Below are 24,877 nucleotides of genomic sequence, written 5' to 3' on the forward strand. Positions count from 1 at the left end.
CTTTTGGAATAATATTGAAAGATTGGTCAAATCTCTGTCTACATAATATAGAAAACGAAGAATATTCCAATTGAAATATATTCCACTGATTAAGCACCAGACGGTTTTATAGATGGTCGGAATAGTTTATCAATTCTCGATTAATCCTTGATCTTATCTCGGCATGAGAACACATTGGATGATTATTAATATTGTGGAATTTTTATAATGAAGTGAAATGATTGCATTGGAATAAGTTTTTGAAAACTGATCTTTGAAAAGATTCAAACAGGTAGCATTTATTTCCAAAACCATTAAAAAATTCCATCTAAGAAACCATCTCTGCATGCACATCAGTCGGAGAAAGTCTTCACTACAATTTTGTGCTTGGTAGCTTTTTTAGGGTCGGAGCAACCCTCACTTATCTACAAAAGTCATTGAGGAAAAATAACTACTTTCCTTAATAGCATTAAAGGTGCTGACCTCTATCTTAAATAGTGAGGTAAAACACCCATTGGATTTATCTCTCACATAGACAAGATACATCATAACCAATCATCAGTACCCCTTTCTTCATCTTGCTTCACTTTTTCATGCGAGTCTAAGGTGGACAAACCCCAAACTTGCTGCATCTTTTGAATCAAGACAGATCTGTCATTAATTTGCCCTCTGACCTTTTTAGAACATTGAAGCAATGATTGTGAACACAACGCAACTATGCTTCTAGTATTCCAAAAATCAAAAAAAGCGTCTCAACCTTGTTGGTGTTGTTGATACTGAGTACTACTTGTTCATCAAAGTAAAACACAAACGGCAAACAACAACGATCGAGAAGACAGATGTTGCCTTCCTTGTCCGATTTATTTGGGCAAGATGATGGCAAAGATGCCAACAAGATGCCTAAACAACAACAGCTTACTATTAGTAATCCATCATCAACCAACAACAACAGCATCAACAACAACATGATGTTTGTGGGGCAACAACACCATCATGCAATATTGGCCAATTCCAATAATGGGCTGCAACAAGATATTGCTATGCATCATGTACATGGATCATCTAATGTGAATGCCTTTGATGAAGCATCTACATCTAAATTTCAGAATTCTGTTGCCAATTATCATCATCAGTTTGTTCCATCGACAAGAACGACATTGGATAGTGTGGGGAGAAGTAGTCAATCTTTCACTGCTGGTAGTAATAACAATAGTTCAAACTTAAAATCTAATCTTACACCAGCTTTGATACATGCAACATCATGTACTCCAAACATGATGTTTTCAAAAATAGTGAATAATAGTGGCATGCCAACATCTACATCATTGAGCATGCATGGATCGATGCATTCAACTCATCAACAACAAGTACATGAAATGTCTAAAAACAACGATGCATGTTTGCATGTATTTGATACAAAAACAACACCACTACCTAACTTTAGTACTACAACTACCACCACAGCGAGCAATATAAATGGTAGTAATCATAGCAATACTAATGGCAATCCACCACCCTCTTCATCTTTGAATTACAAAACACAAGATGCAATACTGCCCAACAATTTATCACCTCCAACAACAAACTCTTCCCAACAAATGTACTTTTCTAATCCTATACAATATTCCCCTCAAGCTAACCAATTGCATGCATCCAATAATAATTTAAACAATAGAGGGCAAAATAATGGAAATAATAATGATCAAACGGCAATGCATGATTATCAACCTTCTTCCTCTGCTTATATATATGAACGAAATTCACCAATATTGCTTCAAAACGAAGTTTATAATAATGGAAATGTATCTTCTTCATCATCTACTAATAATACTGCTAGGAACTCATCCACAAAATCAAATGTAAATGATACATCTACTAATGTGGTAAATACTTCTCAAAATGGATCATTTCCAAGTCGGTTTGAAAATTATCAACATCATGATTTACAATCATCCACACATCCGGTTATTAAGGAAAATCACCTTAATACCATTTTTAATGGAATATTTTATGAGGATGCAGAAAATTCGAAACGGAAAATTGAGGATGCAAGTAATTCATCAAGAAAAAAGAGAAAGAATGAAAACGAAACGAAACATTCAATTAACAATTCGGAATCATTCATTAATCCACCTTCAATAATTACCACACCTAAATCATTGAATCGCCAATCCAATACCACCAATAGCTCTTCTAAGAAAACTAAATCAGAAATTAATAATACGAAACAGCCTCTCAAATCGCCCTCAGGTTTATCAGATAGTTCTACAAATTACGCGACACATAATTCACTCTCGACAGTACCACAAAACTCGATTCAATTCATGAACTTCTCGATATCAGACAAATCGAAAATTAAATTTGTGAATGCTAGACATCAACAGATAGGAATTAATGACGGTGCATGGACTGAAAAAGAGCATGCAGATTTTATGCGAGGACTAAACGAGTGTGGAAGAGGCAGATGGCGAGAGATTGCCGAAAACTATGTTCTCACTAGAACGAGAACTCAGGTAGCCAGCCATGCCCGTAAATATCTAGAAACCCCACCCAATAAAAAGTAGTTCCATAGTTGGAAATCATCCAATTTGAGGAGGGTAACCAAACTTGCTTCATTACTATTAAGTTTCGTCTCATTTTCATGGATTTATGAATAGTATTCAATAGATTTTAGAAAAGATGTCGTTTACATGCACATTCTTTTTTAATTCAATTTATGCTTAACAAATTTGAACTCAATTTTTTAACTAAAAAAAAAATGAGTTTTTCTTATGGACCTTACTATGCCGTTCACAGAGGAAGAAATCCTGGAGTCTATCTCAAATGGGATGACTGCAAGGAACAAGTACAGGGCTTCTCTGGTAATTGTTACAAGAAATTTTCATCCATAATATTTGCCGATTGGTTTGTTGAAGAAGGACCAAAGAAATTCAAAAAGAGAATTCGTTTCCATTCCAAAGATTGGGTTTCAAGTGGGAGTGAAGTTGAGGATTGTTACTATGATGATGATTTATCGGATGCTAATGATGATAGAGAAGTTTATGTTTGTGGAAAACAATTCCGAAAGAGAAGAAAGAATATTGGTGATGAAGCGAATGATTGTAGTCATGCTCCTGTTTGTAGATATCATCTGGAGGGAAATTGTCGATTTGGAAGGAATTGCAGATTTTACCATCCTCCAAGAAGTGTTATCACAAGAATGAAAAGTAATAGTGAAGGAAATAGACATCATCCTAATGATGATCAATAAGCAATAATGAGAATCAAAAACAAAGTAGTAATAGTGTCGTTAATATTAACGTTAATAATTCTGCAACTTCAAATTCTACTACCACTTGTCCAGGAGCTAATCAAAATGCAAGTAGAAAAGTATGTAGATATTGGTCACAAGGAAATTGCAGATTTGGAACGAATTGCTGGTTCTATCATCCAGCACCAGCAGCAATTTCATCATCATTACAAAATAATGTTACTGCTACTAATCCATCGAATCAGCAGTCTAGTAATTCAGTAATTGTGAATTCTTCTGTGCCTGCTGAGCAAATTTATTATGATAGTAGTGATAGATGATGGAGATGATTACTATGGTGGAAGCTCGTTTAATTATGGAATGAGTTTTAATGATCTAAATATGTTGTTGTCTTATGGAGTGAAACCGTGGGATGATGATGCTGATGATTTGCTTGATTTTCTTCATGAAATGTAATTGAATCTTTGGAATTCCTTAAAGAAATTGGTGTAAAATCTCAACATTAAGATTTTGTTCTTTACATTTACAACTGTCAAAAATAATATTCAAATATCATTCTAATGATAATTAATTCTAGAATTGGCAACAAACAAATTTAGAGCGATATCAAATTCTTGCCAAAATTGGACGTATAAAGAAAGAATTATTAATTGAAGAAGAAATTTAAATGATTAATCTCTAATCTTGTCAATTTTCTGACCACAGTTTGTAAATTGTAAATAATTCGTGCTCACGTTTCGAATAACAATTTATCAAAACAAAATGGGTCAACGAAACACCAAGAAACCAGACACTCAAGAACCTGAAAATGAAACTGTATCCACTGACCTCATTGATTGTGTAAATCTCATCATTAATGGTCAAGAATATGTCCTTATTGAAAACCATTGGGAAAACATTGAATTGAAACAAGATCCTTTATCTTATCTTTCACAGGAAGTGGAAAAATGCAAGCTATCCTCTTGGTAACACACAACGATGATTACTATTTCAAAAGCTTTAAGGCATTACTGCCATTTTGATTATCCTTTCAATTATAGAGAACTCTCATTCGTATATTATCATTGAACAAAGAGGTCTCATCGAAGATTAATGTTGAAATCAAATTCCACACCTTAATATATCAATTATATCAAGAGAATCATCATCAGTACGGGTTGCGGTCATTTCGTCGAACAATTCACAGAGGAAGCACTTTCACACTTTCTCTTCTGCTGAACCAAATATAAAAAACTTCAAAATATTTGAATAATTTTTTAAAAATTTTAAGATTGAAAAAAAATTCATCATCACAATGACCAAGAAGAACACATCATCATCAGCAAGCTCATCCGCATCAAAGAAGAAATCAGGAGGTGGTGGTGACGATGATATGAAATTCCTCATGGAAATGCAAAAGAAGAATGAAAAGGAAACAGTCAAACAACAACAACAATCGAATGGATCATCGAAAAAACAAACCACCAAACAACCAAAAGATTGGCCTTCCGAACAAACTCAACCAGAACCTACAGTCCCAATCAAGTATTTATTCAAGGATGAGAAATTCCCACAGGGTGAAATTTGTGAATTAGGAACCTATGATTATAAAACCAAGAGATTTCATCCTTCCGAATTGAAGGAAGGAGCACAAGAAAAGGATGAAAAATTACAAGAACGTCTCCAGGAGGCTAGACATGCTGCTGAAGTTCACAGAACTGCTAGAAAATGGTTCAAGACTATTGTTAAACCTGGAATGAAAGTTATTGATGCTGCTGAAACTTATGAAAATAAGGTTAGAGAATTATTGGAAGCTGATAAGAAAAAGTCTGGACTTGCTTTCCCATTGGGTTGTTCATTGAATCATGTTGCTGCTCACTATACACCAAATAGTGGAGATGAAACTGTTATTGGAAAGGATGATGTGATTAAATTCGATTTGGGAACTCATGTTAATGGTACAATTATTGATTCTGCATTCACAATGTGTTGGAATGATCAATATCAACCATTATTGGATGCTGTCAAAGATGCCACTAATATGGGTGTTAAGGCTGCTGGTATTGATGTCAGATTAGGTGATGTTGGTGCTGCCATTCAAGAAGTTATGGAATCTTATGAAGTTGTATGTGTTATTTTGAATACTTTGATTTATTAATATTTTTGGATTTCAATTATTTCAATTATTTCAATTATTTGAAATTCACAAATATTCAATTAATTTATTGAACAAATTAATAATGGAATATAATAGACAATTAATGGAAAGACTCACAAGGTTAGAAGTATTGAAAATTTGTGTGGTCACTCTGTTGAAAGATATCGTGTCCATGCTGGTAAATCAGTTCCAATTGTTGCTACTGAAGAAAATACCAAGATGGAAGAAAATGAATTTTTCGCTATTGAAACTTTCGGTTCTACTGGTAAGGGTTACATCAATGAAGAAGGTGTCTGTTCACATTATGGCAGAGAATACACATACAATGGTGATGGTTCTGAATTGAGAAATAAGGATTCTAAAGATTTACTCAAAGTTATCAATGAAAACTTTGGATCCATTCCTTTCTGTCGTAGATACTTGGACAGAATTGGCCAAAAGAAATATCTTACTGCTCTTCGTGATTTGGTAAACAATGGTATTGTCAATGAATATCCACCATTGGTTGATGTTAGAGGTTGTTACACTGCTCAATTCGAGCATACTATTTTCTTGAGACCAACCTGCAAGGAAGTTTTGAGTAGAGGATCCGACTATTAAATGCATTTTACAAAAATCTCCTTTAAGAATATAATACAACAACACGACAACTGTAGTCGACATTTTTGACATGTCATGTAGTTCTGTAGTGGAACTATATGATGGACTGTACGACTCATCAACTCTAGTTTCTAACACGAATCTGATGGATGCAAAAATGTCATTCAAAATAAATAATCCCAATTCCTTCCTCTAATTTCAACGATTCTACTTGCATTTCCTCCAATTCACTTGGAACTAAGGTGTAAACTCTCTAATTCCTAGGTTTAAATCCTTAAAGAAACTCTCAAAGTGAACAACCTTTGGACATCCTTGGACATTTTTCGTTCTCTTTCCATCTTCACAACAATAACCACCACAATCCAATGGACATCCTCATGATATCCTCGTGCCATCAAGATCGATCTCAGTAGTAGCACCAACGACGAATGAATCAATTAAAGAGATCAACTACGACACTTTAAAGCGATTTGTACGACCATTCAATGCGCTCAAAAAGCGTTGTTCTATGTTTTTTTTAATATGCAATAATCTGCTTAACAACGAACGTCCATTAATAAAGCGTTCTATTCATGCTTGGGGAATTTTCGCGCCCAGCGGCCCATAAATGAAAAAACTTTTCAAGTTTGAAATCTTTTCAAATATTATTGAAAAAAAACACACAACATTGATCACCTTCAAGTTCAAAGCACGTGAATTGCTGCTTACGAGAAGATTTTGAATCAAGTTTGAGATTCAATTAAAGATATCGAATTTTTTGAGTTTTGGATTGACTAATTTCAATTCATATACAAAATAGGTGAATTAACAATTCAGATTGTACAGCATAGAATCGAGTTTCAAATCCTAATATATAAAAAGAGCAATTTAATCATAGACTAATAACAATGATACCAACATCCTCCTCCTCATTGCCGTCATCATCATTACTCTCAAAGATTACTCCACAACAGGAACAACAAATTGAGGATGGAGAAGAAGAATTAACTGAATACAATGCATTATCAATAACAAAACCTCATGATCATCATCAGCAGCAGCACACCAGCAGCATTCAGTTTCACCCTCAACTACCTCCACTTCTTCATCAGCATCAATAGATGAAAGTTATAAGTGCTACGAAATGTCCACCACTATTCACGATAATACAACACATGGAGAGCACTTAGAAGTTAAATCTCCACTGTTCATACAGCAGAACACTTCAAAATCATCATCATCAACAACCTATTATAGTAGTTACGACCATGTACAAATACAAACAGTAGAAATGACCAAGGCAGAGAATGCGAAATTGTTTGGAAATGCAGTGGATTGGATATTGAATGCGATTGTGTTGCCAGTGCTCAATTGGACTAGTATTCCAATATTGATATTTTTCATATTGATGAGCAACTTTCAATTGATTGCTTTTGAATGGTTATTCGAATCTGAGGGAGATTTTTTCAATACTGTAGATTTTGATATCATTGCAACAATTGACAAGTATTTAATGTTTGGATTGGCAATGCCACACGAATTGTTGGCCAATTTGTATCATCCATTCTTGGATGTCTTCTTTGCCATTCCATATCTGGCTCACTTTGTCTATCCACTTGCAGTTTATCCAGTCATTGTTTGCATTTTCCTGTGGAAACCTAACAGAGAATCATTGAAAGAAACAGTCATCATACCAACCTATCAAATGCTTCGACGATTCATCCCTGGAAAGAGTTCGACCAATGAATCTTCACTCAATGATGATATTGTTTCGTCCTACACTGGAAATTCAACCGATTCCTCCATCTCTCCAAAATATCAAGTTTCTAACTACAAACTCAAATGCTACTTACTCTCATTGGGTGTCATTTCAATCATTCAGGTTACATTATGTTTCTTCTTCCCAACAGCGCCACCTTGGTTCAGAGATAACACCATTAAATATGAAGAATACTATGAGATGATTGGTGATGCAACACTCGATATGCCACTTCCAGTCTTTCCACTCTATGCACCAGAGGCAAGATTTGAAATGGTTGATCGTTTAATTGGTTATGAATTATTTGCAGGAATTTATGGAAAGGGAACTATCAAGTTTGGAAGTTTCTACTCCCTTCATGTTGGTTGGACTGCCATTATTACCTTTATTGAACTATTTGTTGTTTATAAGCAAGAATCAAATGTTGATGAAGAAAGTTTGACAAGAAGTGAAAAGAGTGGAAAATCTTGGACTTTTTATCAAATATTCATGATTCAATATTTGGTTTGGATTTTCCTGGCGAGTATGTACTCTGCTCATCACTTTATGATTGATGGACTTGTGGCAGTCGTGCTGGCAGTTATTATTACAAAATTGTCAACCATGATTATTAAGAATGATTCAAAACCAAAAAAAGAAAATTAAAAAAAAGAAATAAAAAAGTAAAAAAGAAATTTAACATAAAAATTGACAACTTTTTGGAGAGAATCCAAATTAAAAGTAATATTTTAATTGTAATAGTTGATTGTGCCAGTTACTCTATTATTTGAAAATTGTATCATAAATGTTTTCGTCTGAAATGATTAATAGTTGGCAAGTAGCAACAGTCATGATGGACCAGTTCAATCAGAATCCAACGGTTTGGAATATTGGAAAGAATGTGAGAAGCAAACTAACAATTAAGGTGGTTGCATTGAAAAGTAAAACTTGAACTAGTGAAAAGAACTGGTGAAAAAACAAATAAACAAAAAAGACTACAGCACCACAGGTTCCCAAGTTGTCTCCAACCTCAGTACTGATGTGGCTCGACGATGCTTAACTTCTCAAATCGGACGGGATGAGGTGCATTCATCGTGATATGGCCGTAGCCATTCATAAACCTAAAATATGAAATATAAATGTATTATGATTATAAAAAGATTGAAAAAAATCAATTTCAGTGAATTACAACATTAGGGTAGTTCAATAACTTGAATTTATTATTCAAGTACAATAACCATTGATTTCTGATCGTGATATTTCCACTTGATTGGATCTGTTTCGAGTGGAGGAAACATGATTCCAGTCTTATTGTAATTATATCCTCTTGAAATGGCAAGAAGGAAAAAGTCTCTGTTTTGCTTCAAGTGTTTCGGCAGCTCATTCAAGTTGTTAGCATTGGCTCTCACTGCCAATTCAGCAATTTCCAAGTCCTCCTTCAAATGATCTGGGAAATGAACGTAACTGTTTGGATATTTAAGTAAGGTAGCTTTGGCAAGTTTGCTATTTAACTTGAATCTTGGTGGTAAATTGTTAATATCAACAAATGTTGGTGTTTCCATAATTGCCCTTTCTACAATTTCCTCATCAATGATACTCTGATCAATATTTTCAAAGCAAAGATATTTTGGACTCTCGTTTCTTAAATATTTACAGCATTCGATTGTGTATAAAACCATTTCTCTATCTTTTTGGAACTTTTCACTCATAACTAAAATTTTAGGGAAATTCCTGACTGCAATCTTGAACAATTCTGGATTGTTGTAGACCTTCTCGTCAAACATGAAAATATTAGTTCCAAACTCTATGGATTTCTTTATCCACTCAATATTTTTCATTACCTTATTATAAAACATTGGTATTACAGTCATGTCACATCCAGATTCCACAATAATATTACAAATTTCGTTATTATCTTGAATTTCCTTTGAAAATCTCTGCAATTGATAAGGGAAAGCTTTCAAAGTCCTCTTGGCGAATTCAAGATTAGTAGTTAAAAAATCAGGTGTGCATTTTTTTCTCTCGATTTGCTTATTTTTTACAGTGTTGATTTCATCGTGTTTAATTTCCCAAGTGGTTTCAGATCTGAAATTTTTTCTGCAACTGTAAATAAATAATTGATCCAATACTGGAAAATATGGCGCAGCTTCGAGTATCAGTTCCATTTCGTTTTCCAACCATGTATTTCTGAAATTTTTACAAATTGTTGGATAAATTGGCACAATTTGCTTCATTAATTCGGTATCTTCTCTCAATTCTGTGTGAAGATGCTTGTACAGAGTAGGTTGATAAACTTCCTTATTCTTCAAATTTTGACATGCCAATTTGAATAAATTTGCCTGGACTTCAAGGGGAACAGTATTATCACATATTACACTTGTAAAGTTTTCACCAAGGAGTGATATTGCCGATTTACACAATTCAGGATGTTTTTCAAAGTGTCTCCATTCTATTGGAATATTTCCAAATGTTGATGGAGCTAATTTGATAATTTCTGAAAAATCATTTTCAGTATAAGTATACTTTTGAGCTGATTTGATATTGTACTCTGCCATGAATTTCAAACCATCAGGAATAGTTTTAAAAACCCTTCCTAAAAATTCGTAATCTCTCTTATCTAGTACCTTATTTTCAATCACTCCATAACATGAAGTTTCGAATACTGGACCGTAAACTCTATCATCGTTCGTAAGGAAAGCCTCCATAATCACATCCTTGTCTTGAATTAGAGATGGATGCAGAGTAATCTTTTCAAAATTTTGCAATTTCTTGTGCGTAGGCATTTTGGATCCGTGATAGAAAATCTCTCTGAAATGGTTCAGGAAAAATATAACAAAATCCTTGTTTGATTTCAGATCTTCTGGTAAATTCTGGAAGGGGATCAATGATAAACGAGCTAACAGGTAATAAATTGAATTATTCTTGATGGATGACAAGAATTTGGAAAGCCATTGATCCTTTGTCTTATCTACATATAATTTTTTCTTGACATTGTCAAATTCTGGATAATCGGTTGGACCATATTGATCTATTTCCTTTGGTCCCCGAGGGAATGTAATAGATTCCTCAATTCTTTCATAAAGTTGTGGAATAATCTCTCCTTGTGAAACTGACAATTCTAAAAGGTCTATTAACTCGTTCCAAATTCCATATTCTTTCTGAAAGAGATGGTACTCCGAATGGGATTGACGAAGGTGTGCTTTTTTCAAACTACGAGTATCGTACACTTTGAAATTTTGAATCACAATCGCAAGACACTTGTCAATATTCTTCAACAGCGATTCTGGACAATCTTCCAAATTTTTCAAGTGAATTCTGCAATAATAATTCAAACAATCAGCCTTCAAGAATTTGAATTTTCCCAACAAGTAATGCACAACCGACCTCATCAACTTGTCATCCGATGGCAACTCATTAAAATCATTCATTTCACGAATAGTTGAACTGTACTGTAATAGGTTAATCACCCTAAAGGCTTTATACAAATTACTATTCACCACTCGGAAGTAAAATTGCTGATCGACAAGCATTGCCTCGAGCATTGTTTTTGGATCAAGAAAATCACTCACATAATCTTGAATTTCGGGTAACAAATTTCGGAATGGAAAAAAAAAGGATGATGAGGATGATGAATCGACAAGCATTGCCTCGTCCTGACTTGTTTCCTGATGATGATTCTTTGGTTCATCATGGAGTGTACCTGTTGTTGATGGTTCTTGCATTTTTTTTTGATGTTCTTTAGTGGTAGATTCATTGTAAAAGTTCATACTTCATTGAATTTGCATTACCTGACACATTACAGTGTTGCCTAGAGTGATATCTCTACAGCAGGAATACTCTCAAATTTAAAATTCCTTAGATCTCTCTATGAATCCACTGGTGGCAATAATCTCTAACAGAATCAAAAAAATGATAAATTTATCAAGATTGATTTCTTTTTATTTTACAACAATAAATATTACAAAATATGATACAAAAACTCTTCTGAAAAACAAGCAGAAAAATTAATCACGCTTTGGCTTTTCTGGAAGAATTGGTGCCCAATCGAATGACATTGGATCACGAACATCAATTGGTCTATGGAATGTAACCATTTCTGCTTCATTATTTGGAGTTGTACTTGGAATTCCAAAGTAGGTTTTGCACATTTGAGTGAAAATATAGGATCCAGCAGCAACGGTAGTGAAAATAGTCAATTGCTTGAAAGGTTTCTTGGCTTGAAGGTAGTGGAAGTTAATGGTGGACATGATGTTAGAGATTAATTCGGTTAGTTGATTTTTTTCTGTTTGGTTTTATTCGAAATGCTGGTTTTTGAGGTTTTCATGATCAAGAACCTTGTTATCGACATGAACTGTTTGGAGAAATGATTCTTCTTTCATGGTTTTTTTGATTTTTTGAGTGACGTTTGTTTGTGATCTCTGTTTTACAATGAAAAGATTCTTAATACAAAATATGATTCTTTTGAATGTTGAAAAACCTATTGCATGACAATTTTATTCTTCAGATTAAATACCATTCTTAAATGATCCTTTTCAATAACAATAATTTCTTCTATTTATTGAAAAAAACTAAATTTTGGAGTTCGCTCCAGAAATAAAGGATTTTATTGTTTCATGGTAAAAAAGACTACAGCACCACAGGTTCCCAAGTTGTCTCCAACCTCAGTACTGATGTGGCTCGACGATGCTTAACTTCTCAAATCGGACGGGATGAGGTGCATTCATCGTGATATGGCCGTAGCCATTCATAAACCTAAAATATGAAATATATATGTATTCACCTCATCAAAGACGCAAGAATTGTTCGTGTAGTTCAATAACTTAAATTTATTCAAGCACAATAATCATTGATTTCTGATAGTGATATTGCCACTTGATTGTTAGAACCATATCTCCCTTGATAGACAACATGAGCTGATTATTTACAACAATGGATGGGACACATTCCTATTCAATCACATCAAATGTTATATGTTCAAAACCATCCATCAATCCAATTTTCCATCTCTTCATCTCTCTTAAAACCAACTCATCAAAATATTTTTTTAAATTTCGTATCACCACGGAATTCCCGCCTTCTTGTTCAGTTAAGGTTGCTATTGTCTGCTTATTCGCACCAACAAAAGAAAATAAAACAACAACAATAATAGTGTATCATCTATTAATATAACAATAAAAACACGGGAGGCATCCATCGTGTAATAATACATTGAGTATAGGTCTTTGGAAAAATTCAGTGAGAGGTTGAGAAAAAACAAATTCGTAAATAATAACGACTAGAAAAAAAATGCAAAGTCTTAGCCCTACGGGAGGTTCAAGTGTAGATATTAAAAAGTTAGCCTCTGTAGGATCATCGGCCTCTTTGATATCTGCGAGAGGACATCAGGAGAGTGCCATGTCTTCGGTTTCTGGAAGTAAGGACTGGTCTAATTTGTCAGTCTTTTCATCATTTATCAATAATTCGACTTTTCCAATTGAGGATTTACATAATGTTGCACAAGCTTTAAAGCCTCCGGAAAAGACGATTCCATCCTCTTCGCAAAAGGGACCAACAATATTTCCTAAATATCAAAAGAAGATTTTGATTAAATTTAAGGGAAGAACTTTCATCGATATTCCTTACTATCCTTACGTGAATGATGATGCGGAAACAGAATCAACAACATCAAAATCACCAGGACCAAACCAAAAGAAGAAACCTTCATCAGCATCAGGAAAACGACCTGGATCTTCTAATAGTACTAAAAAGGGAGCAAATAATTCTGCCATTTCTACAGAGAGTAATACAACTACCAATGATGATGGTTCAATTCAAAAATTGTGGGAACACAGAGTGGTTTATTTTGTAGCAAGTAATTATGGAGGAAGTACAGGTTTTGTGGAACTACATCAAACACTAATTGACTCACAAGAGTATAACATCGAGAAGGAACATACCATCTACATGGAAACCTTACAAGATTTAGTTTATTTCGAATCTTGCCCATTTGTATCATTTGTAATTAGAAGAGAATTTGATCCTGCCACACCTCCAACAACTGTAGAAAAGAAAAAGTCTTCTAAAAAGGAAGCAACTCCATCAAATGCTGGAAATAAGAAAGATAATACACCTCCTGCACCAGGTCTTCCAGCAACAAATACCACAAAAAAGGTACAGAATAATATTGGTTCAGCAAATCAAATACCTTTGGAAGAACTACAGGAAGGAATGATTGCTGATATTAAGGCAGCTTTTGGAAGTCATTGCGAGATTCTCCATTCTTACAGAGCTTCGACAATTCCACTATTTGTAAATGACAAGTTTGGCTATACAAAATGCAAATATGAATTTGTTTATAGTCCAAAGTACAAATATTGGTCTTCATTGTTAGACACTAAGAGCGAAACAGCCTCGAATGGTTTTGATGAGTCATTTAAATCAGAAGGTATTTCATCTGCAAGATTCAGTGTCAATGCCTTGTCATTTACGCCACCACAAGATTATAGTGAATTTATGCACAATATTAATATTAGGTTTGAGGTAGCTGAAGGAGCAAGCATTCTCTCGGAAGATGTTCAAAACAAACTCAATCCAATGATGGTTTCAATTTCTTCACTGAAGGATCTCCCAAATGAAAGCTACCTATCTGATAGATGTAAGCCTGTTTCTGTATCGTATTCCATCAGAGGTAAAACTTTCAAAACAAAGGGCTATCACCATGATTCACTGATTAATCTTGGCTATCAAAGGATTATTTATCTGGGAAATTCAAATGAGATGGAAATGTACAGAGATTATTTTATCAGAATGCCAATAGTTTTCGAGACACACGACAGAGACCCTAAGGATGGTATCGCCAAGTTCTTTGGTAAATCAGAGGTAGCTCTTAAAACGTTAATTTTAAACTCTAGGGGAAGAGATATTTCAGACAATTTCCAAATTCAAGGCTACACAATACTACCAGACGAATACGAGAAGGCTGTAAAAAGAATTGAAGAGGAAAAGAAAAAGGCTCAAACTCAAGAAGAGGAAAAGAAGGCCAAACCGAACACAAAATCTCCAAAGAATTTGAATATGAAGAGTCCGTCTGTTGAATCTCCAAAGAATTCTCTCAATGATTCTGTATTTACTGTAGAGTATTCCATATTTGAGGGAAAATATGTCGAAAAGAAGAGTTCGATAAAGATTCAACTCAGATTTAATACACCATTCCCACAATTTACAGAGACTGAGAAGAGTACATATCCAATCATTTTAACCTTTGATTGGGAGAATGCCAATCTAATTCAAAAAACAGAACAAATATTTAATCAATTTTTCATTAAGCCAATGCCAGCAAAGAGTCGATCAGATTTGTTTGGTGGCATGCCAAATTCAGGAACTATGAATGGTGGAGGAGCAAATCTTTCTCCAGTCAATCAATTTAATACTCTGTCATTATCTCCAGAATCGGCTTCCTCAGACATGACTCCAGGAGGAAAGAATTCAGGAAAGGATGTTTTCAAACACTTTTGTGGATTTGAAATTTGCGATGGTAAGAAACGTTTAATGGTTATTGAGGCCACCTCAAAAGATGCCTTCAGGTACCTTACAGGGCATTTAGAAAAATACATATCCAAAGAAAATCAACCTGTAAATATAATGTATGACCCAACCTATTTCTATTCGAATAGACTCTATGAACAGCTTGTGCTTGGACCTAAATCAGATAGGGCAGAAGATAAAAAGCCAGCTGGAAGGAGATCATCTGTTCAAATTGAGATTGATCAAAAGAAGCCAATCATTAGATTGAGACTCCAAGATACATTTGAAAATATCCTCTCCACAAAAGATATGTACATTAAGAACAAAAAGTCAGAGGATGTCAAGATACTATCAGCATTATCCAAATTGAATCACATCTTTATGGTGGACACTATTAATCAAGTGATTGAAAACAGTCTCCTTCCAGATTCCTCCCTCTTGATGAATATTAAGGAGAGACATTGTGATGACGGCCTAATTGAAATTGATTCAATTATTGCTAATAACCAAAAGAAGAGACAAGAAGAAGAACAAATGCACACCAAACATATGAAGGACAAGGCAACAGAGGAGTTGTACAAATCACCTCAAACTGTTGAAGATTTGGCTCTTCACTTGGGAGAGGAAATTGGTTTCGAGGGTATTCCACTCATTGAAACACCTCAACATTTACCTCCTCCAGAGAAGGTCTTATTTGAAGGGGAAGAGAAGAGAAAGAAGAATAGAATCAAGAACTGGAAGACAAATCCTTCAGGATTCTCTCTGGATGAAGTATCTGCACCAGAGAAGAAATACTGGCTTTATATTCCTCATTTGAAAGGACATCTCATTGCCTCCTTCCCACCAATGGCAAAAGAACTTCCACCATACAATTTGCACAGCTATATGACTGGTGTGTTGGTTCGTTCTGATAGAAAACATCCACCTCCAAAAATCAGAGCCTACACAGCTTTTGGAAGTCCTGGAACAAAGAATAGAAAACCTGAAATTACCATATCTCCGGATACAATATATTGCATTTTAGTTTCATCATGGACTCAAAGAGCTAGCACTCGAGTTGATAATCAACTTGATTCAAAGATTAGACAATCTCTCAAGAGAGCAGTTGGTTCACCAGGAAAGAACTACATTAGAGGAAATTTTTCCACAGTTAGAGAGCTATCCCAACAATCCTCCATGTATAAACAGCAAGAAGAAGTGGAAAGATCAAGCAAAAAATTCATTACAGTTCCAACCTATCCAGACCAGCGAAAGCAAACAGAAAAGTCAATCGAATACAGAAATACAGCACCTCCAACCAACAAGCCAACCTGGGTTAAAAGAGGTAAAACCTCTTCCGTGGAGGACAATAGACATCCAAAGAAACCAGATCAAGCCAGAATTGATGAACTCAACATGATTGACCTCTTTGACAAAACCCTAGAATCACACCGAGAAAACAAGAGCACACTCTTCTCCCCAAGAGGAGTAGCTCAAGAAGTAGTACCACCACCCAATCCACCAAACCTCTCCATCAAACTCCCTAAGCTTAAATAAAAAACAATTTTTAAATTAAATTTTGTGATTTCAAATATTTTTTTAAAATTAAAAAATGAACGACAAGACACTTGTGGGCAAACTCGACAAGTTAACCAACACACAACAATCTATTCAAGGTTTGTATTGGTGATGATAGCATGATGATTCGAGCAAGAACGGAATGATTTATATATTTATAAAATGTATCAACAACAATATGTTTTTATGATAAATGATCAAATTGGTTGAAAATATAATGATGAATAATGATGACAATAACAATAATTTGTGTTGGAATTTTGTACGGAATGTATTCATGTGATTACACTTGATCCAAAATATCATGTAATGAACACTTGTTTGAACAACAACAAATTAGCCTTGTCACTTTGGGTTATTTACCACGTCAAGAAGGCTCAAGAAATTGTTTCCATTTGGGCTAGAGAAGCTAAGAAGGCAGCACCAAATAGAAAATTATGCTATTACTACTTGGCCAATGATGTTATTCAAAATTCGAGAAAAAAGACCAATGCTTTTGTTGAACAATTTCAAGCAGTGCTACCAGGATCACTCCGAGATAACATCTCACTCATGACAGAGAAGGATCGTAAGTCCTTGCAACGTATTTTCAGTATTTTGGAGGAGAGAAAGATTTTCACAGCTGATTTTTCGAGTGAGTGCAAGAGTGTTATTGATGGATCGCTTGGAGGTTCATCATCTAATACTTCCTCTGATAATTCTCGTAGTAGTGGTAGTGGTAAAGAAAGATCATCCGAGTCAAATCCTCTTAAGAGAGAAAGACCAAGCAGTAGTAATACTTCGTCATCTTCCAATGATGCCTTGACATTACTTGCCAACACAAATTCTGTTGTTAAAAGTCTTGTACAATTCAATGAAATTGTTCAAGCTAATCGTGTCGATCAAAAAAATTTCACAGATAATGATAAACTTGTTCAAGAATGTAAACAACGAGTATTGGATAGACATGAATTGAGAGAAGATCAATTGGGTAAGTACATTTGTGGAAATGTGGATATATTTCTGTACTTTGAAAAATCAAAAACTAACTCGATAATTTTCAAATTAAATTTTCATTCATCCATTAATATATTTTCATTATTTAATCACATTCATTAATAATTTAGCTCATTCAACACCTTTCACATTAAAACAATTACAAGGTGATGTTGAAGGAGTGCTCACAAAATGCTCTGATTATAAATTTGCGCTTGCAAAGGAAAATAACAAACGAAAGGAATATATGACAGCACTAGAACAAGAATTGAACGAACAGAGAAACTTGTTTAATCAGTATAATGACTTGATTAAAGTATGTAGAACATGCAATGTTTTTAAAACTAATCTCTTAAAACCTTACTTAAGGAATGGAATGATAATTACCTTGTCGATTTGCAAAAAATCTCAACCTCTCTCGAAATTCATCTCAATAGCAAACAATTCAATGGTAATGATGACGATGTATTGACGGGAGGTAATCAAGATGATGGCGATATTGTTGTTCCAACTTATTCTGATGACTTTTTCAAAGTGGATGAAGATGAGGTAGAGCCATCAAATAAAAAGTTGAAAACAGAACCAAGTTATGACGAAGATAATGAAGATTTATTCACTGAAACTAAGCCTATTTCTACAACCAATACACTCAATTTGGTTAACTCTATATTGAGTGCATTAGGAAACAAGAATACCAGTGGTTCTCACCAACCATCAGAGGAGTATGAACCTAATGAATATCCACCATTCGATTAACTTGTGTTAGTTGATCTAAGTTTACTTGTAAATTTATCGAATAAACCTTAAATTATTCTTTATTTCTTTTTGGAAGGATTTGTGTGAACTGAACGTTCATGTCTTCTCAAGTTGGAACAAGTAGTAAATGTCTTTCCACAACCTTCAACATTGCAAACGTATGGTCGTTCTCCTGTGTGAATTCTCATGTGAGTTTGTAAATCAGAACGACGAACAAACTTCTTGTTACATCCCTCAAATGTGCAAGTGTAAGGTTTGTTGCCAGAGTGAAGTCTCAAGTGGCGTTTAAGATTGGCAAATTGGGCAAACTCCTTTCCACAAGCATCACATACATATTCACCTTTTGAGTTTTTGGTAGCATTCTCCTTTGTAACTCCTTTAGACAATCCTACTTCATCATCATCGTCATCATCCAACTCAGCCAACTCGTCTTCAAGTGTTGAAGAGCTATTGACAAAGTGATTAATAGACATGGTCTCATTACTACTAGAATCAATATTCAACCTTAACAGGTGAGTTCTTGTTGTTGTGGTTGCTGTACTTGGTGTTGATTGACCTTGTGAAGATATGGATGGTGAGTAATTTGGTGGATTAAGCAAACTAGTATTCATGGCATTGGTAATGTTAGTAGCCAACAATTGTCTTGGACTTGTTGGTGCATTATATTGTGGCTGTTGTTGTTGCTGTTGTTCGAGCAATGCATTAGAGTGATAGGATAAATCCAATTGTTGTTGTGGTTGTTGATTGAACTGCATGTTTTGTGGAATATTTTGTTGAAGATTTTGCATGTTTTGCATCTTGAATCCATTGTTGTTAATGACATTATAGTTCATATTACCATTTTGAATATAGTTTGGTGTTTGCAAAATATTTTGTTGTTGAGGGTAGAAATTAAGCTGCATTTGTTGGAGAGTATTATTATTGACATATTGGTTATTGAACTGTTGATTATTAAATTGATTTGTGACTGGATTTTGAAATTGATTAAAATTGATGAATTGTTGTTGATTGTTTTGATTGTTTTGATTGTTTTGACTGTTTTGATTTACAAAAATGGTATGAGATTGAGGAATTTGGACATTAGTATTGTTAATTATTGGCTGTTGTTGAACTTGTTGGAGTTGTTGTGGATTGGTGAGGAGTTGAGTATAGCTTTCATCTTCGTTGGTAAGAGAAAGATTGCTCAAACTTCTATCAATATTCATAGTGTAATCATCTTGTTGATTGGAAACGATTGGAACGTTGGCAGGTTGAGAAAATTGTTGTTGGACTGTTGGCTGCTGTGTAAATTGTTGGAATTGCATTTGATTAAACAGAGCATTTTGCTGATAAAGATTTTGCTCTTGTTGTGATACTTGACTGTTTTGACCATTATTCGAAATGACAGAATTCCTCTTGAATACTTTTCCAAAAAATCCAAAAAGTTTGTTCTTGCCATTCGACTTTTCATCTTCACCTTGTTGAACTGGTGACTGTCTATTGTTTTGTTGGGAAAATTGTTGAAGATTATGGAAAGTTTGTAAATGTGGATTGTTCATATTGTTAGCTACATTCATAGATCTCTGTAACTGGTTATTGTTATATGGTACATTTGTGGTGGAATTGATAAGATCATGAGAATTGAATTGTTCAAGGTTAGGTTGTTGCTGAGCTGCTTGATTGTGTTGTTGTTGAATAATTTGATTCATGTAAAGATGAGGACTCATTGGATAATCTTTCTGTTTCTTTTCTACGACATAATTGTCTCTTGGTTTTCTCTTTCTTTTGGTACCATGATCTTCCTCTTGTTCTACCTCACGTGCTGAATATTCCGAATAACTAGATGATGTAATTTCAGATTCTTCAAATGAGCGAGAATAAGAGTTGTTGTTCTCTCTCAATAATTGTTGAAGTTGAGAAATTTGTTGGGCATTAACAGCATGTGGATCAGTGAGAGGGCTTGGTGATATTAAACTTCCAGTTGAAAATCTTCTTGAATCATTGGAATACTTGGTACCAAAATTTTCCTCTCTTGGTAAACTAGGTTCAATAATATCTAGCCCACCTCCTTCTTCAATATTATTCAAAATTGATCCACCAAATGAGGGAGTTATCATCGATCCAAGAGAGAAGCGATGTCTTAAATTTGGAGTGAAACAATCGTTTTGTGTATCATCTGCACTGCTACCGTATGTGTATGCCATTGAGTTTTTCATTGGAGTGTGACTACTATTATTATTTTCCAAACTATTATTAATATTTAAGAATTTAGATTCTTTTCCAATTGGTTTTCCTTTTTCAGATGTATTATCTTGTTCGGTTGGAGGTGGTTTAACAATATTAATCAAAGGTTCAGGTTGTACTGTTTTTTGCTCTTTAGTTATCATTATTGGAATTGTTGGTTTTTCCTGAACAGGAAGAGGTGGCTGATCATAGGAATCAATTCCTGGAAGCTTTTGATCATCTGCATTCATGTCCTCTTTGATTCTCTGGTATAGAGAAATACTATTATTAAAGAGTAATTCACTAGAGTCGCCTGCTGTGAGGAGACATTTTGAGGTTCCAGACAATCTCAACTCTTGATTTTCTCCAAAACTATAACTCGAAGCATGCAACAATGATCCAAAGTTTGATAAATTTCCACTACTAGCATCCATACGATTGTAACTACTTCCTGGTTTGAGATTGGAGTCACCACTCTCACCAAAATGATTTGGAATTAAAATATTACTCAATGATGGTGTATTCATGCTGCTCACTACTTCATCATCGTCATCATCTATGGTCGAACCACTTGGCACTGAAGTTGACAACTTTTTTTGACGGTTAATATTGAGATAAATATTGTCAGAATCAGAAAATTCCATTGGTGAAGGTAAATTTGCTCCAATAGTCATTAACTGTAAAAAAGATTGTCAAAATGATAGACGAAAGATCAATACTTACTGGTGTGCTCAGAAATTTTCTAGTCAATGCAAAAATTCCAGTTGCAATTAATGATGACCTAACATCATCAATTCTCAACTTGGAAGTAATAACTGGACCTTTAGGGAACGGAGAACTGGAAAATATTGCACTCGGATTAATATTGTCACCAATTGGAGGAGATGAAGAAAATGATGACCAAACAGTTGAATTTGTTGATGTTCCCAAACTATTATTCACATTCTTTCTATTATCTATTCCAATAGGTGAATTTTTGATAAAATGTGGACTCTTCTTTGGAATAACAACATTCTCTTTCGCAATCGGTTGAGTAGAAGTACTTTGGTTGATCTGTTGTTGTGGCTGCTGATTTCTAGGAGATAAATTAAATGTAGTCGATGATGGTGAAGTCACCTGATGAGGCATTGAAGGAATTGGTTGTTGAGTATTTCGAGGAGAAACTCCACTATTCTTCTTTGAATGGGATCGATGTCTCTCATAGGCAATCATTTGATTATTTGGAGAAACTCCAGCCGATGATGATTGATTCAGTGATGATAAACCTCCTTGTGATGTACCTCCACCTGAACCAGCAGGTGAAACAGGTGATGTAGAATTTGATGAGTTATTATTACTATTATTATTCATAAATAATTGAAATGAAGGCAATCCTCTATAGGATGAGGGTGCAATATGATCATGATGACTCTGACTACTCTCATCATCAATTAATTTTGATTTACTTTGAGTGGGTGGCAATCCCGATTGAACCAAATTAGTTCCTTGATTATTATTATTAACATTACCAACATTATTAATTGTTAAATTATTAGCACTATTAGCTCTTGAAATATTATAAGGACCACTCGTGCTTGATGTTGTTACATATTGTTGAAGTTGTGGTGATGATATTGGGTTGTTTTTGTTGTAATTTTGATTGGCGGGAAAAGTTGTCGAAGAAACAAGAGAAAAATTGTGATGATGATTAACACCGACTCGCATGAAGGTTTCTTCCGTTGTGGTTGCCGTGTTGTTGTTATTAGTATTATTATTTGATGCAACAACAGAGGTGTTACTTGATGATGACGTCGGATATTGGTGATGGTAATTGGGAGGCTGGTAATTATAATGATGATGATTATTGTGATGGTGATGATTATCTAGAGTTGTTGATTGTTGTTGCTCTAACAACAGGTTGCCTTTATTGTTGGTTGTCGTCATTGGACAAAAACCACAGGCGAGTAGAGGTTTGTTGGTGAGTTGATCTGGTAATGGTGATGGAAACAAGATTAAAGGAGTTTTTTTCTTGAATGTCAAATGTCCTCAGGTCAATTTGGTGATGGTTGAGCAATGACCAACCACACTTAATTGCAAACAGAAAGATAATAATCCACTCTTTGTCTTTTAAAATATGGCTCCTTATTTCTTCTTTTTATTTCAAGTTTACAATTCACAAGCTATTCCAATAATTAGAAACCCCAAACACAACAATCACAGAGTGTCACTGAAATTTTAAATTTTTAAATTTAAAAAAAATGCAAAACTTGTCTTTGGATGATATCTTTTGTGTGATGGAATTTTTGCCCAGTCATGATTTGGCGAATGCTCTGATGACTTGCAAGGAGTGGTATTCCTTGGATCAATTTGAACCATTCTGGAAGACAATTCTACAACACTATCTTACTTCAAATATTATTTTACTATACGGAAAGATTGTCGGAGTTCATAAAGTCTCCATGACGATCAAAAATTATTGGGATCTGCCAAAGGTGAAGAAAACACTTAAAACAGGTAATACAAAGGAAAAGAAGGCATTAATTTCATCTTTGAGATCTCTCAAGACGAAAAAAAACTCTAAACTCTTTACTATAGATAGATCAATATTGAATATGTTTCTTACCTCATATGATATTCACATATTGCAGGATAAGACAGCTTCTAGAGAGTCTTTGAAAAAATTTATTATTCATGATGAAGAAGTTGGACCAACAGATGAAGAAATGGATGAATTTGATAATGGAGAAACGTCATCAGAGAGCAAGAGACCAGCAGTGATTGGCAAAAGATTCAAATACTTGATGGAAAAGCAATTATACTCTAAGAGAACTGTTATTATTTCTACATTCTTAATATCAACAAGAGTAATTATTATCATCGTGCAGATGAGGCTTTCATACTTTCATTATTAAGTACATGTTTAGGAAAGGAATATAGAAGTGAGACGTGTTCCGTAGAGGATTACCAACTTGGAAAGGAAGCCTTTTCATTATTTTTCAAATTTCATGAACAGTTAGATTATGCTGACAAATGTTGGGCCTCAATATTAGATTTGTGCGTTATGAGCTTGAACGAGTTTGTAAAAGTAGAGGATTATGAGGAGGTTTTGAAAAAGATTTTGGAGGTCAAATATACTTTCAGTATTGATCTCTCATTGGTTGAATATATATTTTTCCAAACTGATTGCTGTACGAACGGTCTTCTGCCATTAATAACACAAATACTTGAAAAAAATAGAATGGAGGGCTCCTTTACAAATTACATGATGTATCAGAGTATATATGATATGACTGATGAGCTGAAACTTGCTAAACAAGTTGCTGACTATTTTACATATTTGGAAAAGTTCAGAACTCGTGAACAAATAATGCAAAGTCACCTTAATGATTTTATTATTTCATCAATGGGAAGATTGCCAGATACTTATATTGATGAGCTCTTGAAGCTATATCCTATTGATCTTAATTCAGTTTCATTCTCCGATTGTGCACGATTTCAAGTTACTGAAAAGATCCTAGAGATTGCCAATAGAAGAGGAATTTATTATCCTCTAGAGACTGTAGAGAAAGCCATTGTCGACATATATTACACTCGCTCTTCCTATAATACCATCAAATACATTATGGAGCACTATAATTTGGATATTTACGAGATTGAGAAAAGAACCAAATTTTTCTCTAGATTTTTAGGATCGCTCTTAAGATATGATATCAATACTGAACAATTGAAATCAAATATTGAAACAATATTCCCAAACTCACCAATAGAATGGAAAAAATTGGCAAGCATACATGATGGAATTAATGAAATTACTGAAAGAATCATTAGTCTTGTTCAAACTTGTTGTGAGAGACCGTCAGGTGAAGAGTTACTTTATTTAAGGGAGTGTTTTACACCAAATATTTTTGATCTGAATGTCATGGTACGATCACTGTCCAATGCAACACCTGCATGTTCCCTCACTCTCTATAATCTTACCATGTATTCTGAAGATGAGAAACTCTCTGACCATATGGATAGAATGCTTAATGAGCAAGATTTTTCACATTTTACAGGTATTGATTTTGCAAATTACGGTCCATCAGATCCTAGATATTTAGTAGCAGTTTATCGATTTGTCCACCAATAAATCATATTTAATAACAATAGATTCAATCAGGAACATTATGTCTAAAGATTAAATGCAAGAGAATTGTCAATATTGACAAATTCTATCGGACTG

The 24,877-nt window shown here is 34.3% G+C and overlaps 8 protein-coding genes across 8 annotated transcripts; 6 read left to right on the plus strand and 2 right to left on the minus strand.

The window, feature by feature from the left end:
• Positions 1-818: 818 nt before the first annotated feature.
• Positions 819-3,229, plus strand: NAEGRDRAFT_53145 (uncharacterized protein; the record flags this gene model as incomplete). The annotated part of the gene is made up of 2 exons (XM_002670938.1): positions 819-2,539; positions 2,776-3,229. 2 exons carry the CDS (start codon positions 819-821, stop codon positions 3,227-3,229), a joined length of 2,175 nt encoding a protein of 724 aa, XP_002670984.1.
• A 1,372-nt stretch (positions 3,230-4,601) lies between these two features.
• NAEGRDRAFT_44801 (uncharacterized protein) lies at positions 4,602-5,966 on the plus strand (the record flags this gene model as incomplete). Its single annotated transcript, XM_002670939.1, has 2 exons — positions 4,602-5,333; positions 5,463-5,966. The coding sequence occupies 2 exons, from the start codon at positions 4,602-4,604 to the stop codon at positions 5,964-5,966; spliced, it is 1,236 nt and encodes a 411-aa protein (XP_002670985.1).
• A 1,123-nt stretch (positions 5,967-7,089) lies between these two features.
• NAEGRDRAFT_73932 (uncharacterized protein) lies at positions 7,090-8,349 on the plus strand (the record flags this gene model as incomplete). Its single annotated transcript, XM_002670940.1, has 1 exon — positions 7,090-8,349. The coding sequence occupies one exon, from the start codon at positions 7,090-7,092 to the stop codon at positions 8,347-8,349; it is 1,260 nt and encodes a 419-aa protein (XP_002670986.1).
• Positions 8,350-8,887: 538 nt separating this feature from the next.
• NAEGRDRAFT_59552 (uncharacterized protein) lies at positions 8,888-11,450 on the minus strand (the record flags this gene model as incomplete). Its single annotated transcript, XM_002670983.1, has 1 exon — positions 8,888-11,450. The coding sequence occupies one exon, from the start codon at positions 11,448-11,450 to the stop codon at positions 8,904-8,906; it is 2,547 nt and encodes an 848-aa protein (XP_002671029.1). The 3' UTR covers positions 8,888-8,903.
• Positions 11,451-12,969: 1,519 nt separating this feature from the next.
• NAEGRDRAFT_73934 (uncharacterized protein) lies at positions 12,970-16,722 on the plus strand (the record flags this gene model as incomplete). Its single annotated transcript, XM_002670941.1, has 1 exon — positions 12,970-16,722. The coding sequence occupies one exon, from the start codon at positions 12,970-12,972 to the stop codon at positions 16,720-16,722; it is 3,753 nt and encodes a 1,250-aa protein (XP_002670987.1).
• Positions 16,723-17,052: 330 nt separating this feature from the next.
• NAEGRDRAFT_53150 (uncharacterized protein) lies at positions 17,053-18,474 on the plus strand (the record flags this gene model as incomplete). Its single annotated transcript, XM_002670942.1, has 3 exons — positions 17,053-17,713; positions 17,850-18,034; positions 18,088-18,474. The coding sequence occupies 3 exons, from the start codon at positions 17,053-17,055 to the stop codon at positions 18,472-18,474; spliced, it is 1,233 nt and encodes a 410-aa protein (XP_002670988.1).
• Positions 18,475-18,506: 32 nt separating this feature from the next.
• NAEGRDRAFT_59553 (uncharacterized protein) lies at positions 18,507-22,599 on the minus strand (the record flags this gene model as incomplete). The annotated part of the gene is made up of 2 exons (XM_002670984.1): positions 18,507-21,266; positions 21,400-22,599. 2 exons carry the CDS (start codon positions 22,597-22,599, stop codon positions 18,534-18,536), a joined length of 3,933 nt encoding a protein of 1,310 aa, XP_002671030.1. The 3' UTR covers positions 18,507-18,533.
• A 515-nt stretch (positions 22,600-23,114) lies between these two features.
• NAEGRDRAFT_53152 (uncharacterized protein) lies at positions 23,115-24,784 on the plus strand (the record flags this gene model as incomplete). Its single annotated transcript, XM_002670943.1, has 2 exons — positions 23,115-23,169; positions 23,541-24,784. 2 exons carry the CDS (start codon positions 23,115-23,117, stop codon positions 24,782-24,784), a joined length of 1,299 nt encoding a protein of 432 aa, XP_002670989.1.
• Positions 24,785-24,877: the final 93 nt, after the last annotated feature.

The sequence above is a fragment of the Naegleria gruberi genome (assembly GCF_000004985.1).
Source record: "Naegleria gruberi genomic scaffold NAEGRscaffold_65, whole genome shotgun sequence".
Lineage (NCBI taxonomy): Eukaryota > Heterolobosea > Eutetramitea > Acrasida > Naegleriidae > Naegleria > Naegleria gruberi.